A 12,820-nucleotide genomic window follows, 5' to 3' on the forward strand; every position below is an offset into this window, starting at 1 on the left:
TACAAAAAAAAAAAAAAAGATATTTTCCTTTTTTTTTCGTCCTTTTTTTTCTTAAAAATCAACAATGAGTGGCCATCGGGATGGGCTGTCTGCTTGAGAAGGATATATGTATATCCTTCGAGGTCCCAGCAGGCCTCACATGAAATATTCACTAAACAGGAAGCTACATTGTTTATTTATTAAGTTTTCTCCTTTTTAATTTAATAGTCTTTTTTCTCTTTATGATTGATTAATTTTAATTATTTAAAGATTCAAGATTTATGTCTTTTACTTTATAGCTCCATGACAATAAATTCCTGGCAATTAAAAATAGAAATTCCTGAGCTTTAATATAATTTTTTCTCTCTCCGATTTTTTCTACAATTTTTAATTACCTCTCCCGACAATATCCCGGCAACCATTATAGACTCATAATGGGATTCAAGACAAAAAACAAGAAATAGGAGAAATCAGGAAGCAAAAAATACCCAAAAAAAAATAAAATATATATATATATATATTTATATAAATATCAAATCAAAGCCAAGCAGAGCAGAAGCAATAAAGCAAAAGCCGCAATAAAAGTTGAAATTTGCTTCCGTTGGTTGCCAAGGTAAATGTAAATAATTAAAAACACCCAAGTCAGTCACTCTGGAGTTCTTCTTTTCGGTCAGAATAATAACCTCGAGCTGAACATTTGACTTTTGGCATAAAAATAGTAGGGCAGAAGGACGAAAAGGATGTCTCCTACATTGATACCAATCAAAAGGATTATGAATTGCTAAAGCTGAAGCGAAAAAAAAAGCATAGAAATTTGCATATATCCCCAGCTTGTTCCCAGGGTGGTATAAACTTTTCGCAGCAGCTGCCAATTGCCAGTTTGCTTTTCCCATTTTCCTTTTATTTTTTTTTTTATTTAGGGAAGGAGAAGGAAAGAAGAAAAAACACCCATTTTTAACCTCCGACCCGATCCGGGCCCAACCCTGCCAGACACTTTGAAGATGTCAACGGCAAAAATTGTTTGCGGTCTCGAATTCAGGTGCTTTCGCCTCCAAAACGGTTTTGAATTTAAATTTTATCCCCCTTGCTGCCCCTTTTGCCCCTGCTATCTGTTAGCCATCCCCCCTTCTGGCCAATAAAATCGTTTTAGTATATTAATTAAAAGCTCTGGGTAAACACGAAGCTACTACCACCTCCACCACCTCCTCTGAGCTCAAGCCAGCTGAGTATTTTCCACGATTTTCACCCGATTTTCTTCGCAGCTGTCGCGAAAAGCAAATTGGATGAATTGCAAACTCTGGGAAGCCTTTTGCAAATTATTCAAGCTGCGAGCTAAAATTTCAAGGAGCATCCAAAGGAGTAGTGGCTGGGATATAACAAAAAAAAAAGAAAAATGTAAAGATATTCAAAAAATAATGGGAAGCAGCCAAAGGGGTTCGATGGGATTAATTCAGGTTGCATAAACCCAACAGATACATCTTAAAGATGGCCAAGGTTAAGATACTTTCAGATATCTCATTAAAGAATTAAAATCAAATTTTTTAAATAGTTTATTGAAATGATTTTTTATTTTCAAGAACTAACCATCAACAAAAAATCAACAAAAGAAATCAAAAGTTTATTTTCTTTCAGGTATTTATGCCAAAGGCGGCCTTATATGCCTGTGTGTGTGTGTATTTATGGGTGTATTTGTGGAAAGATATTGTATATTTTTTCCAATTTCTGCAGCAACAGCAGTGCAAAAAATATCGATGGCATGAAAAACCAGTGAAATTCAAGCGTTTTGTGCGTTGGCTTATATGTGTTTGTTACGTGTGTGTGTGTTATTTTCTCTCTTTTTTTTTTGTTGTTCGATTTTAATTTAGTACACTCCTTGGCAGCCCTGGCAGGCCACGCCCCCGCTGGTAGCGCGTAGCGCCCACCATTTTTCCACAGCCAGCAGGCAAGTCAATACGTTGCCAATTACCGTGCATACGCAAACACAACCAAAACACACCCGGGAAATTGTGAAGGGAAAAAATGGGGGAGAAATGGTGGGTGTGTGTGTGTCTGGGTGTGTGTGGTGAGGGGGCGTGGCAGGAAAGCAAGGTGCCAGCCGAAACTGCCACAATATGCAGATGATTGTAAGCCCATCAATTGGCAATATGCAATCGATTTTATCGATAACATATGCTCAAAGTGTCATCACTAAAGTTAGGGAAGGGGGAAATTTTAAAGGGGATTTTATGGAAAGGTGAGCTCGTTTTCTATCGATTTTATCGATAACATATGATTAGAAAGTCATCACTAAGGTAAGAGACGGGGAGATATGAGCAGGTCATTGTTAGATCTTTTAAAGAATTCAAAGCTTTTTTTATCGACTTTATCGATAACATATATCGGGTCTTTATTATTTATTAATTTTCATACCAATGCTACTTGATTCTTTAGCACTTCCTCCAACTATGGTAGGTTAAGCCCGAAGCTTTAATACAAAAACGAAAGCCAACTAATGGCCTAAACTTTGGCCTTGCCAGTTAACCTGGCCAACACCTTTCCTCTTATCATTCGATTTCTTTCTTTGTTTTTATTAACTGCTGACGAAGGATTTACCAATCATCTGCTTTTTGCACACACAAATTACACACGAAAGTCGAAGGCCCAGAGCCGAAATGCGAAAATCTAGCTGGAAAAATAATAATAAAGACAGGGAGCCCACACATATACGAAAATCAGGCCGAAAATTAGGGCAAAGCCACGCCTTCTCAACCAATCAACCACACACATACACACATAGATGGGGGTATTGATTGGTGCCAGAAGGACATTGCAAAACATTGCGATAAAAATCCATTTAGATGCGCAAATAAGCAAAAATCAACAAGGAAATTGACTTTGATGAGAGCAGACGAGTCGAGAGACACAAAAGGATGCGGATGCGGCCTATTCAGGGATATATATAAATATATATACTCTATATATTATATATATTGGATATTCCCTTGTCTCAAATGGCAAACAATTTTCGCTAATTTCTTGTGGGTTGGTTGGCTTGGGAAAAGTATTTAATAAAACAATTATTGTTGCCAGCAAAGGCAAATTCGTTTCCCCCGATGGCATAACACGAAAATTTTGACAGCTGTCAAAACTTGACTGCAGCACAGCCCACATCCCTCCAGCAAAAGTGTCAATAATTCATTTACTGACAGTTAAAGCAATTAAATGGCGTTTTCCCCTCTTGCAGAAAAATCTAATTAAACCAACGAGGAAATGTTGAATATTAAACTAGAGGTTGTTGCAGTGTATGCCTGAATTCGAAAAATCAAGCCCATTAATTCTCAACAAAGACCTCTTCTGAAATCTCAAGGTAAAGCTATTAATTTTCAAAAAAAAAAGTCAGATGATGTGGAAATAAAAAGAAAAGCTGGGAAATAAAGCATTAAATTCCACCAAATGTGAAATCAATCAATGCTTCCTTCGACAAAAATTTAATCACTTATAATGCATGAACTTGAATGAACTAAATATCCTTGGGCCAAAGGACTTTCCACCATATAAACTAAATAAATGATTGTGTGTGTGTGTGTTAGGAGAGAACGGAGAGCAATTTACACAAGTCAATTGAATATGTACAAAGAAAAACAAAAAAGGACACAGAATGCAGGAAGCAAATTGCAAAACGAAAGGCATGCCAAATATCCTGGAATTCATTCGAATGGCAGTGTCAACGACAGGATGTGTAAATTGCAAATATTCGTGCGAGGACAACTCGCAAATTGAATTGCAGAAAGTGATTTAGGAATTTGTAATGCCACAGAGATGGAATACTTCCTTTAAATGTTTTAATTTCAGAGGATTATTAGCCAAGCTAACTACCATACCTAACTACCACTTTAAAATGCTTTTGTTTTTGCCGTCCAATTATCGAACAAATGGCTGACAATTTTAACCTTTGACCCCCATTTAACCAGGATCCCCTATTCCAGTCCTCCGGGCCACTGTGTCCGACGACCGGTGTCACCCATTTAATCTGCCACAAATTTTTAATTGACCTCCGTTGACGTGTAATTAATAACTGATGTTGGTCATTTTGTTGTTGGGGCCTTCCTCTTTCTCTCTCTCTCTATGTTGGCCAATACAATCCGATGATGGCCACTGGGCCCTCATCATCATCATCATCATCGTCATCATCGCTGTCGTAGGGAAGGAAAAGAAAACATTTTCGGGTGGCAGGGCCATTGGAAAAACCCCTTTGGATATTTATAGGCCGCATTTGCGCTGCTATTTGATTTGGCTTATTTGTGGTATTTGCCGGGTTGGGTGTTGGCCAAAACGGAGTGCTTTCACTTTGAATTAGGCAGTTATGTTTGCATAGCAGACCAATGCACTATTTGCATCTGAATTTCGCAATTGGCCGTAGGACCTCCGTGGCTCGTAGGTCGTAGGGTGGCACATTACGCATACGACATGTTGCAAACGAATTGGCTGCAAAACCATTTGGGTTGCGGTTTCTACCCAAACGTCAACGTTTGCGGTTTTTCCATAAAACTTCCACTCCCACACCGAATCGATTCTAAGGATTCTCTTTAAAAAAAAATGCAAAAAGAATAGCTTTGGTTGCTAAAAAGATTTCGTAACTTAAATCTCACTTTCAGAGCATCTTTAAATCATTAAAGCCTAAAGGAAATGGAAAGAAAAACCAAGCCAAAGTAGGTGAAGAAAAATACACTCAGCTTCTATTTTCTCGCACTTTCAATTTGGATTTCTCTTTGAAGTTGTCTAGAACACGTCTTTGGTGTTTGAGCCAAGGATTTTTATGGATATTTATGGGTTAGTTGCTCAAGCACTTTTTTGAATGAGAAAATTACCGATTAAGGTACAAATTATAAAGACAAAATGAGGTTATTCTTATTCTTCGCGAATAATAGATAAATTCTTGGAAGACAACCACATTTACTTCCCACGCTGCACTCGCTTCTGATCCTTTTCAGTTAATTATTTTCCACCAGACCAAAAAAAAAAATAATAAACAGTAGCACTCTCATCATTAATCTGCTCTGGCTTAGAGACTACCACTCCCCTTCTACCAATTTGCATCCGCTCTTAATCTGTTTTCTTGGCCATTTTATTCACCTTCGCATTTTGGATTGTCGACGTGTCGCATTGTGGCCAAAATTTGTCATTTGTTGTGTGTGTTTAACATGCATATCGAAATAGGGGACGGAGCAATGGGAATCCTAATAAAAAAAAAATTGAAGGCAAGACTTGTAGAACACGTACGCAGAGCACAACTCCGGGAGCATTGTGTTAAATAATTAATTACAATCCATTAATTAATTAGACAACGCAGCGGGGGTCATTAGGCTAAGCAGCCGCACGAAAAAGGGCCAAAGGCCAAAGGACAGAGGACAAAGGACACTAGCAAAAGGAAAAAGCACAGAGAGAGAAAAAAAAGCAAACATTTGATACGACAGCTTGTACATATAATGTGGCCATAATCAACAGCCTTTTTTTCTCCTGGTTGTTGCTAGGATTCTTAACCTTTTTTTTTAATACCTGGTACACGTAGGGTTCTGGGGTATATTCAATGAATGAAAATGTTTGTTATATCGGATCTTTATTTGAATAAGTCTAAGGATCGAAAAATAACTGTAAAATTGGCGCCCAACGAGGGGCTAAACAGTATCAGTCAAAGAAAGCAGGTACCGGGTATCGTTTAGTCGAGAAACCCAACTCTACCCTCCCCTTTTCTTGTTTTATATTTTATTCGAGTAGCCTTTTAGCTGGAGGGGAGGTATTTGGTTTTTTTAGACATTTTCTGGCTACAAGGACTCTCCAGGCCTACTCATATTTTATTGCATTCTTTTAGGCGTGAAATTATGCCCGCACAGTTTCATAATTAATAGCATTTAGTGGCGTTTGCCTTTTATATTCTTTCTCGGACTTTGTGACTTTGATTTATAGAGTTCGCTTCCTTAAATCCTTATTCTTGGAAAATAGCTTGAAATACTTGGCAATACATTATTTATTTTCCATTGACAGCATTGCTTTTCGTCTCTGTATTACGAATTCATATGCACACATATTTTACCTTCACATTTCCCAGAAATGACAATTTCATCTGCATTCAGAGTTTTGTATTTTTAGCATCGTATTATCATTTCGTTGGAGGAATGTCCGAAATTTTTCCATTGTCAGCCAACAATTGTCAGCTAGCATCAAAAACTGAAAAGTATCGCTTCGCTTAACACTTGCCATGCCATGAAATGCAATTCCGCACACAATTCAATTCAATTTCCATTCAATTTCTCCATTCCACCAAATAAAAAAGAGTACAAAAGAAAGAAATAAAAGTGAAATGTTAAACTTTCTGCCTAAGAAAACTACATGGGAGCGGGAGGAAAAGTGCAAAACTTTGCCGAAGGCCGCTGCCAAGTAAAAACAATTGAATTATTGGCCATTAGAATGTGCGTCATTTGGCCAAACTGCAGGCCAGGGAATTTTATGGCAATGGCCCACATCTCCATTGAAGGCGAGGCATCCATCTAGAGAAAATGTGAATTTAACGATATGGTTATGCGGAATGTTTTAAAATAAAAGAAATAATATTATACTACTTGTTTTCTTGGAGATTTAAAGATTCTGTGTGCGACAGTGTTCATTCAATAAATGGAACTACTGTGTCCAAGGAGAAGCCACAAACTTGTCCGGCCTGATAAATGGCTATCAAGAGGTGGCCCGGCATGGAATGGAATGGATTCGAACGAAATAAAGTGTTGCAGCTGCCACATGGCGTATGCGCAATGTGAGAAGAAGGGTGCAACAATAGCAGACCACCTCCCAGGAGCAACAATTGCAATATTTGGCAGCAAATTTTATAGCCCAACTCGGCTTGGCACAAAATATTGAGTTCATTTATCAAGCCCGGCAAATGTCGTCCTGTGTGGGTTGTCCTGCGGTGTGTCCTGCAAATTGGCAAACGAAACTGCAAAAAAAAAAACAGGGACAGGGTCCTGAGAAGAAAATAAAAACCAGCAACAAAGGTGGTTTTTGCTTTATTGTCCTTGCAATTGCCACAATTACTTTGATTGCTAATCAAGTGCAACAAGGATAACCAAACAAGGAACCAAAAGGGGGGGAAACTATTGTGTCAGTTATTGTGTCAGTGTTCAATCAATCAATCATTGATTTGGCCAAACAAATGTGTGCGAAGCATAATTGACAGCTAATATTTTGCATCTGCGACTGAAGCGCGCGCTTCTGCAAATACAGGATATGAATGGAAGGACGAGAGAAAAAAAAGGACACACACATTTTTTTGCATGCATATTGCAATGCATCAAGGTCCTTGGCAGAACTCATCGATCAACCTGTCACCTGCGGACACAGAAACGTTGCCAAAAAGCACAGGATATGGAAGAAACAAACGTACTTTTATTTCCAATAAATAGTTTTATTTTAAATTCATTTATGACAGGGATTTAAAACAAGAAGGATATCCAAAGGCTTTTGCTATTAATTTTAACAAACAGCCCGTCTGGAATCATATCCTTCATTAAACTCCTATTAATTTTTCATAATTATCCTGTTAAAGTGTCAGATTTTTGTATAATTTTCCCCCAGCTGACCTGAAGACCAATTATGCGATTCAATTGCCAGTCAAATCTCCAATTACTTTCTATAGCCATTTTTTCTCTCTTTCTTACTTTTTCGTCCTTTTTAGTTTCGTCCTTTTTTTCTGTGACTTTCCCTGCAGATTTTCTCACCCGAATCGCTTATCGTTTGTAATTACCGACTGCTGCAGGAGTTTAACTATCCTATCCGGCTTGTCCTTGCCCCTGGCCACTGGCCCCTGGCCCCCAGCCACTTGCCACTTGGCCCTCGTCCTTGCCATTGTAAATCAATCTGTCAGTTAATATGGAAGCAACCTTTCATTACCCCTTTTCACAGGATGCTCCTTGCTGGCTACCCACTTCTTATTCCCTACTGCCATATACCTTCTACTTTCTACTTTCTCCTTTCAACTTTCACTTTCAAGGAGTGTGTGAGCAAATAGAAAGGCAAGCAAATAAACAGCGACACTGCAAGAATTTTTTTAGAGTCTAGAAATCTAAGGATGTCTATGTCCTTAAGGATATATGTCCTTAAAGGTTTATATTAATAGTTTTTTTTTAAAGGAAACCTATTAAAGACTTAAAGTTCTTTTAATAATAAGTTAAACCCAAAAAATCATCAATAAAATCCTTTAAAAAAATCTCTTAGCTAACCTTGAATGAGATTAAATTTTACCAAATTTTTCTCTCAGTGTCTCCTTGGACTCCACATGTGTACACATATCAGAAATACAGCGGCGGCGGTGGCGGCTTAATTAAAAATTGTAAGTGGCAGTAAATTAATTATAACCGTAGCCCGCAAAGTGTTTGGCTTGCAGCACATGTGGGTGGCCATCAACAGTTGGTGGGCGGCCCCAGTGGGGGCGTGGCACTTGGCCTACACCCACACCCATACATACACACAGACAAACACTACTTTGTGTGGGTGCACTTCAAAGGGAACCGTTTTAATCAAATTTCGAAGAGTGGCACCGCCACCGCCACCGTCGCCGCTTCTGAAGTGGGTGAAAACGAATAGTTTTCCATTTTCCATTTCCCACATCTCTCCCTATCTGACCTTCTCCTCTCACTCCGCAACCACCCCCGTCCAAAGTCAACGTTCATTTACAATGAAATCTTTGTTAATTTCCAGTGTTCCCTGTCCAAGGGGGATAGGCCTCTGCCTTCTGTAAAATTCCCCCCAATACTGGGATTGGTATTTTGTCCTTTGTCCTGCCAAAAGCAAAAAGCCATCCGGGCTCTGATATTTGTAATACGAGGAAATATCCTTTGGCCGGACCCTCTCCCTTTCGGCCAGGCCAGAAATTTCAAAAACTCCTTTGCATTTCATTTCTGAGTTGTGACTGTTGGTTTTCGAAAGAAAACTGCGCAGTTCTAAACGCAGCTACTGTCAGTGAGTTTAAGGGTTTCTTCTTTAATTTAAAAGAAAAGGGGGTGGGGCTATAGATTAAATTTAAAATATTTCTTATAATTAAAAGAAAGAAGCTTTTATAATTCTCATATTCTCATATTATAATTCGCCCCCAATTCTCATCCGATTCTCAAGCGGGGTGTTTTAAACCATTTCTGGATCGATTCTCCATCATTCTGCATCAAAATCCTGAGACAAAATATTTTTTAGATTTTTTGTCCATTTTTGCTGATGGGACCCCTTGAAAATGGGGTTTTCCCCTATAGGGCCCACTGGGATGGCTATATCTTCCCCAATTCTCATCCGATTCTCAAGCAGAGTACCTTAAACGATTTCTATATCGATTCTCCACAATTCTGCATCAAAATCCTGAGACAAAATATTTTTTCAATTTTTTGTCCATTTTTCCTGATGGATCCCCTGGAAATGGGGTTTTCCCCTATAGGGCCCACTGCGATGGCTATATCTTTCCCAATTCTCATCCGATTCTCAAGGGGATTCTTTTAAACGATTTCTGGATCGATTCTCCATCATTCTGCATCAAAATCCTGAGACAAAATATTTTTTAGATTTTTTGTCCATTTTTGCTGATGGGACCCCTTGAAAATGGGGTTTTCCCCTATAGGGCCCACTGCGATGGCTATATCTTCCCCAATTCTCATCCGATTCTCAAGCAGAGTACCTTAAACGATTTCTATATCGATTCTCCACAATTCTGCATCAAAATCCTGAGACAAAATATTTTTTCGATTTTTCCTCCATTTTTCCTGATGGATCCCCTGGAAATGGGGTTTTCCCCTATAGGGCCCACTGCGATGGCTATATCTTCCACAATTCTTATCCGATTCTCAAGGGGATCGTTTTAAACGATTTCTGGATCGATTCTCCACCATTCTGCATCAAAATCCTGAGACAAAATATTTTTTCAATTTTTTGTCCATTTTTCCTGAGGGGACCCCTGGAAATGGGGTTTTCCCCTATACGGCCCACTGCGATGGCTATATCTTCCGCAATTCTCATCCGATTCTCAAGCGGAGTGTTTTAAACGATTTCTGGATCGATTCTCCATTAATCTGCATCAAAATCCTGAGACAAAATATTTTTTCAATTTTTTGTCCATTTTTCCTGATGGATCCCCTGGAAATGGGGTTTTCCCCTATAGGGCCCACTGCGATGGCTATATCTTTCCCAATTCTCATCCGATTCTCAAGGGGATTGTTTTAAACGATTTCTGGATCGATTCTCCATTAATCTGCATCAAAATCCTGAGACAAAATATTTTTTCAATTTTTTGTCCATTTTTCCTGATGGATCCCCTGGAAATGGGGTTTTCCCCTATAGGGCCCACTGCGATGGCTATATCTTTCCCAATTCTCATCCGATTCTCTAGGGGATTGTTTTAAACGATTTCTGGATCGATTCTCCACCATTCTGCATCAAAATCCTGAGACAAAATATTTTTTCAATTTTTTGTCCATTTTTCCTGATGGATCCCCTGGAAATGGGGTTTTTCCCTATAGGGTCCACTGCGATGGCTATATCTTCCCCAATTCTTCTCCAATGTGGTCACAAATTTGTTTATATAGTCTTGTATTATAGCAAGCTTATTAATTACCACTTCTTTAAATTTTTTAAAGAAATATTTTAAAATTTTTTGGCTAAAAAAGTGCCTACCCAAGTGGAAATATGGCTCGTTTTATTCAGTTTCCCAGTTTCTTTGGCAATAAATAAATCAGAGTGGGCTGGCACAGGAAGCACAGTCTGACGATTCTGGCCAGGTCAATTTGGATTATTGCAAATAAAGCGGCCAGGCGTCCTCCTCCAGGTACCAGGTGTAGATGGAGGGGAGGGCGGCCAAAACGGCGGAGGACCATGGCCAGAATCAAAATCAAAATCAAACTCCACTTGCCAGGAAATACATTGGCCAGGTCTAAACCGGTAGCTCAGTTTCCTTTTTTTTGTCTAAGTATTTTTTTTTTTGTTGAGTTTCCCCTCTCTTTCACTGTGAATGTGCCTCTTCTTTTTGTATATTTTGTATATTTTTTTTTTATTTATTTACGCCATAGGCGGGAAATTAAATTTTCAATCGGTGGCACACTTCAATGGCTGAAAATGAAGCAAACAGAAATGTTACCGTTGTGACCTGAACCAGATAGTTCACCTGGCGGAAGCTGGCAAGCCCCACCACCGCCGCACACCTGACAGCCACACACACAACCCAACCCCACGCCACCCCCAACATACAGACCCCTCGGGCCAGGTGGTGCGATCCAGGAAAAGTTGGAAAATGTTTCTGCCCCAATTTAGCTTGCAAATGAATCAAAACATTTTATGATTGCAAAGGGAAATGAACTAGCCTTCATTCCATTCCGCCACGAAAACCTAATGAAGTTGGCCATGGTTTTGGCTATGTGCGGATTCCGGTTAAAATTCCATTCCAGCAACAAGAGTGCTCGGATTTCTGCGGATGATATTTCTATTATAAATGTATAGCATTTCCCTGTGCTTACTTTGTACTATTTTTCGAATGCAATATACATATATGTTGGGAATTTCTACATTGGACTTAACATTCCAGTGGCAATAAATATTAAAAAATTAAATATTTAAAGTATTTTTAAAATTAGAATTCGTAATTATTATACTTGACAGGCCTCTCGAAACGTCCTCTAGGACCGCCGCACCGGAAAAGCAGTCTACCAAAGCATCAGGAGGTGAAGCGACGCTTCCTCGAAATTTGTGATACGACCTTCTCGGATGAGGTGAAGGCCGCCCTGCGCCTGCCCGCCTTCGATTCGTACGAGTGGGGGGACGCCGATGTCATCCATTTGATGCAAACGATGTTCATCGAACTGGGATTCATCGAGAAGTTCAGCATTCCGGTGGACACACTACGCGAGTGGCTATACGAGGTCTACAAGCACTACAACGAGGTGCCGTTCCACAATTTTCGGCATTGCTTCTGTGTAGCACAGATGGTGAGTTTTTTTTTTCAAATCTTAAATCATATAAAAAGTGTCTATAAAAAGATGTCCTCACAGTATTAATAAAATACTTGAACGTAGCCCATTCTAAGATGTAGGATATGTTATTCAAATAATAACCAATATATGCAGAAAATTTCTATATGGAGGAGCCACTACAATGTCGTCCAAGGAGCTCATAATGAATGCATGTAAAGAAATAAATGCCTCGCCAGACCAAGAGGCTTCCAATCGATATAATGTGGGAATTTTTATATAGAAGCACATATTTCTCTATCTGCTTGGGTATTTGTACACTCGGTGTATCTGTGTATCCGTGAGATACACAATGAGCGTTGCCCAGTTGTATGCAATGCAAAAAAAAAAAACCCAAGCCCCCAAAGGGCAATCCACCCAAAAAGGATGCACAGAAAGAAAAATATATATATTTCTATAAATTTAGATTCATATAGTTTTTGAGAGAAATATCTTAATATTTTATAAAATTGTAGACCTTTCTTGCTGTGTTGCTTTTGGCTTAGAGCAGTGCCTATTTTTAGCAGCCAAGATACGGCCAAGAAATGTAAGAAACCGGTGGGGAAAAAATACAAAATTTGTTCCTCTTTTTAAATAGCAACACTTTTTTTTTTTTGCCCTGGCAGGGGGAAATGGTCACTCACCAAGACATTGTCCAACCAAAAAAATAAAAGAAACACATACATAGTAGTGACTGACGTTGCCCCAACCAACCACCAAACACCAAAAAGCATCAGCCAACCACCCAGCCACCCAACCACCCACTGAGCACTTAGAACAGCGACCCACTTGGCTGCTCAAGTGCCAAAGGAACATTTTTTTAACCTACATTTTTGGCA

At 39.1% G+C, this 12,820-nt stretch overlaps 1 protein-coding gene across 1 annotated transcript in view; it reads left to right on the forward strand.

Annotated features, from left to right (window-relative positions):
* Pde9 (phosphodiesterase 9) overlaps positions 1–12,820 on the forward strand; it is a 107,052-nt gene that overhangs the window by 77,904 nt on the left and 16,328 nt on the right. The window contains exon 4 of the mRNA XM_017239703.3: positions 11,635–11,960. Coding sequence (XP_017095192.2) covers positions 11,635–11,960 — 326 coding nt within the window. The remainder of the gene's footprint in view (positions 1–11,634; positions 11,961–12,820) is intronic.

Source organism: Drosophila bipectinata, chromosome XL (assembly GCF_030179905.1).
Source record: "Drosophila bipectinata strain 14024-0381.07 chromosome XL, DbipHiC1v2, whole genome shotgun sequence".
In the NCBI taxonomy this organism is placed as follows: domain Eukaryota; kingdom Metazoa; phylum Arthropoda; class Insecta; order Diptera; family Drosophilidae; genus Drosophila; species Drosophila bipectinata.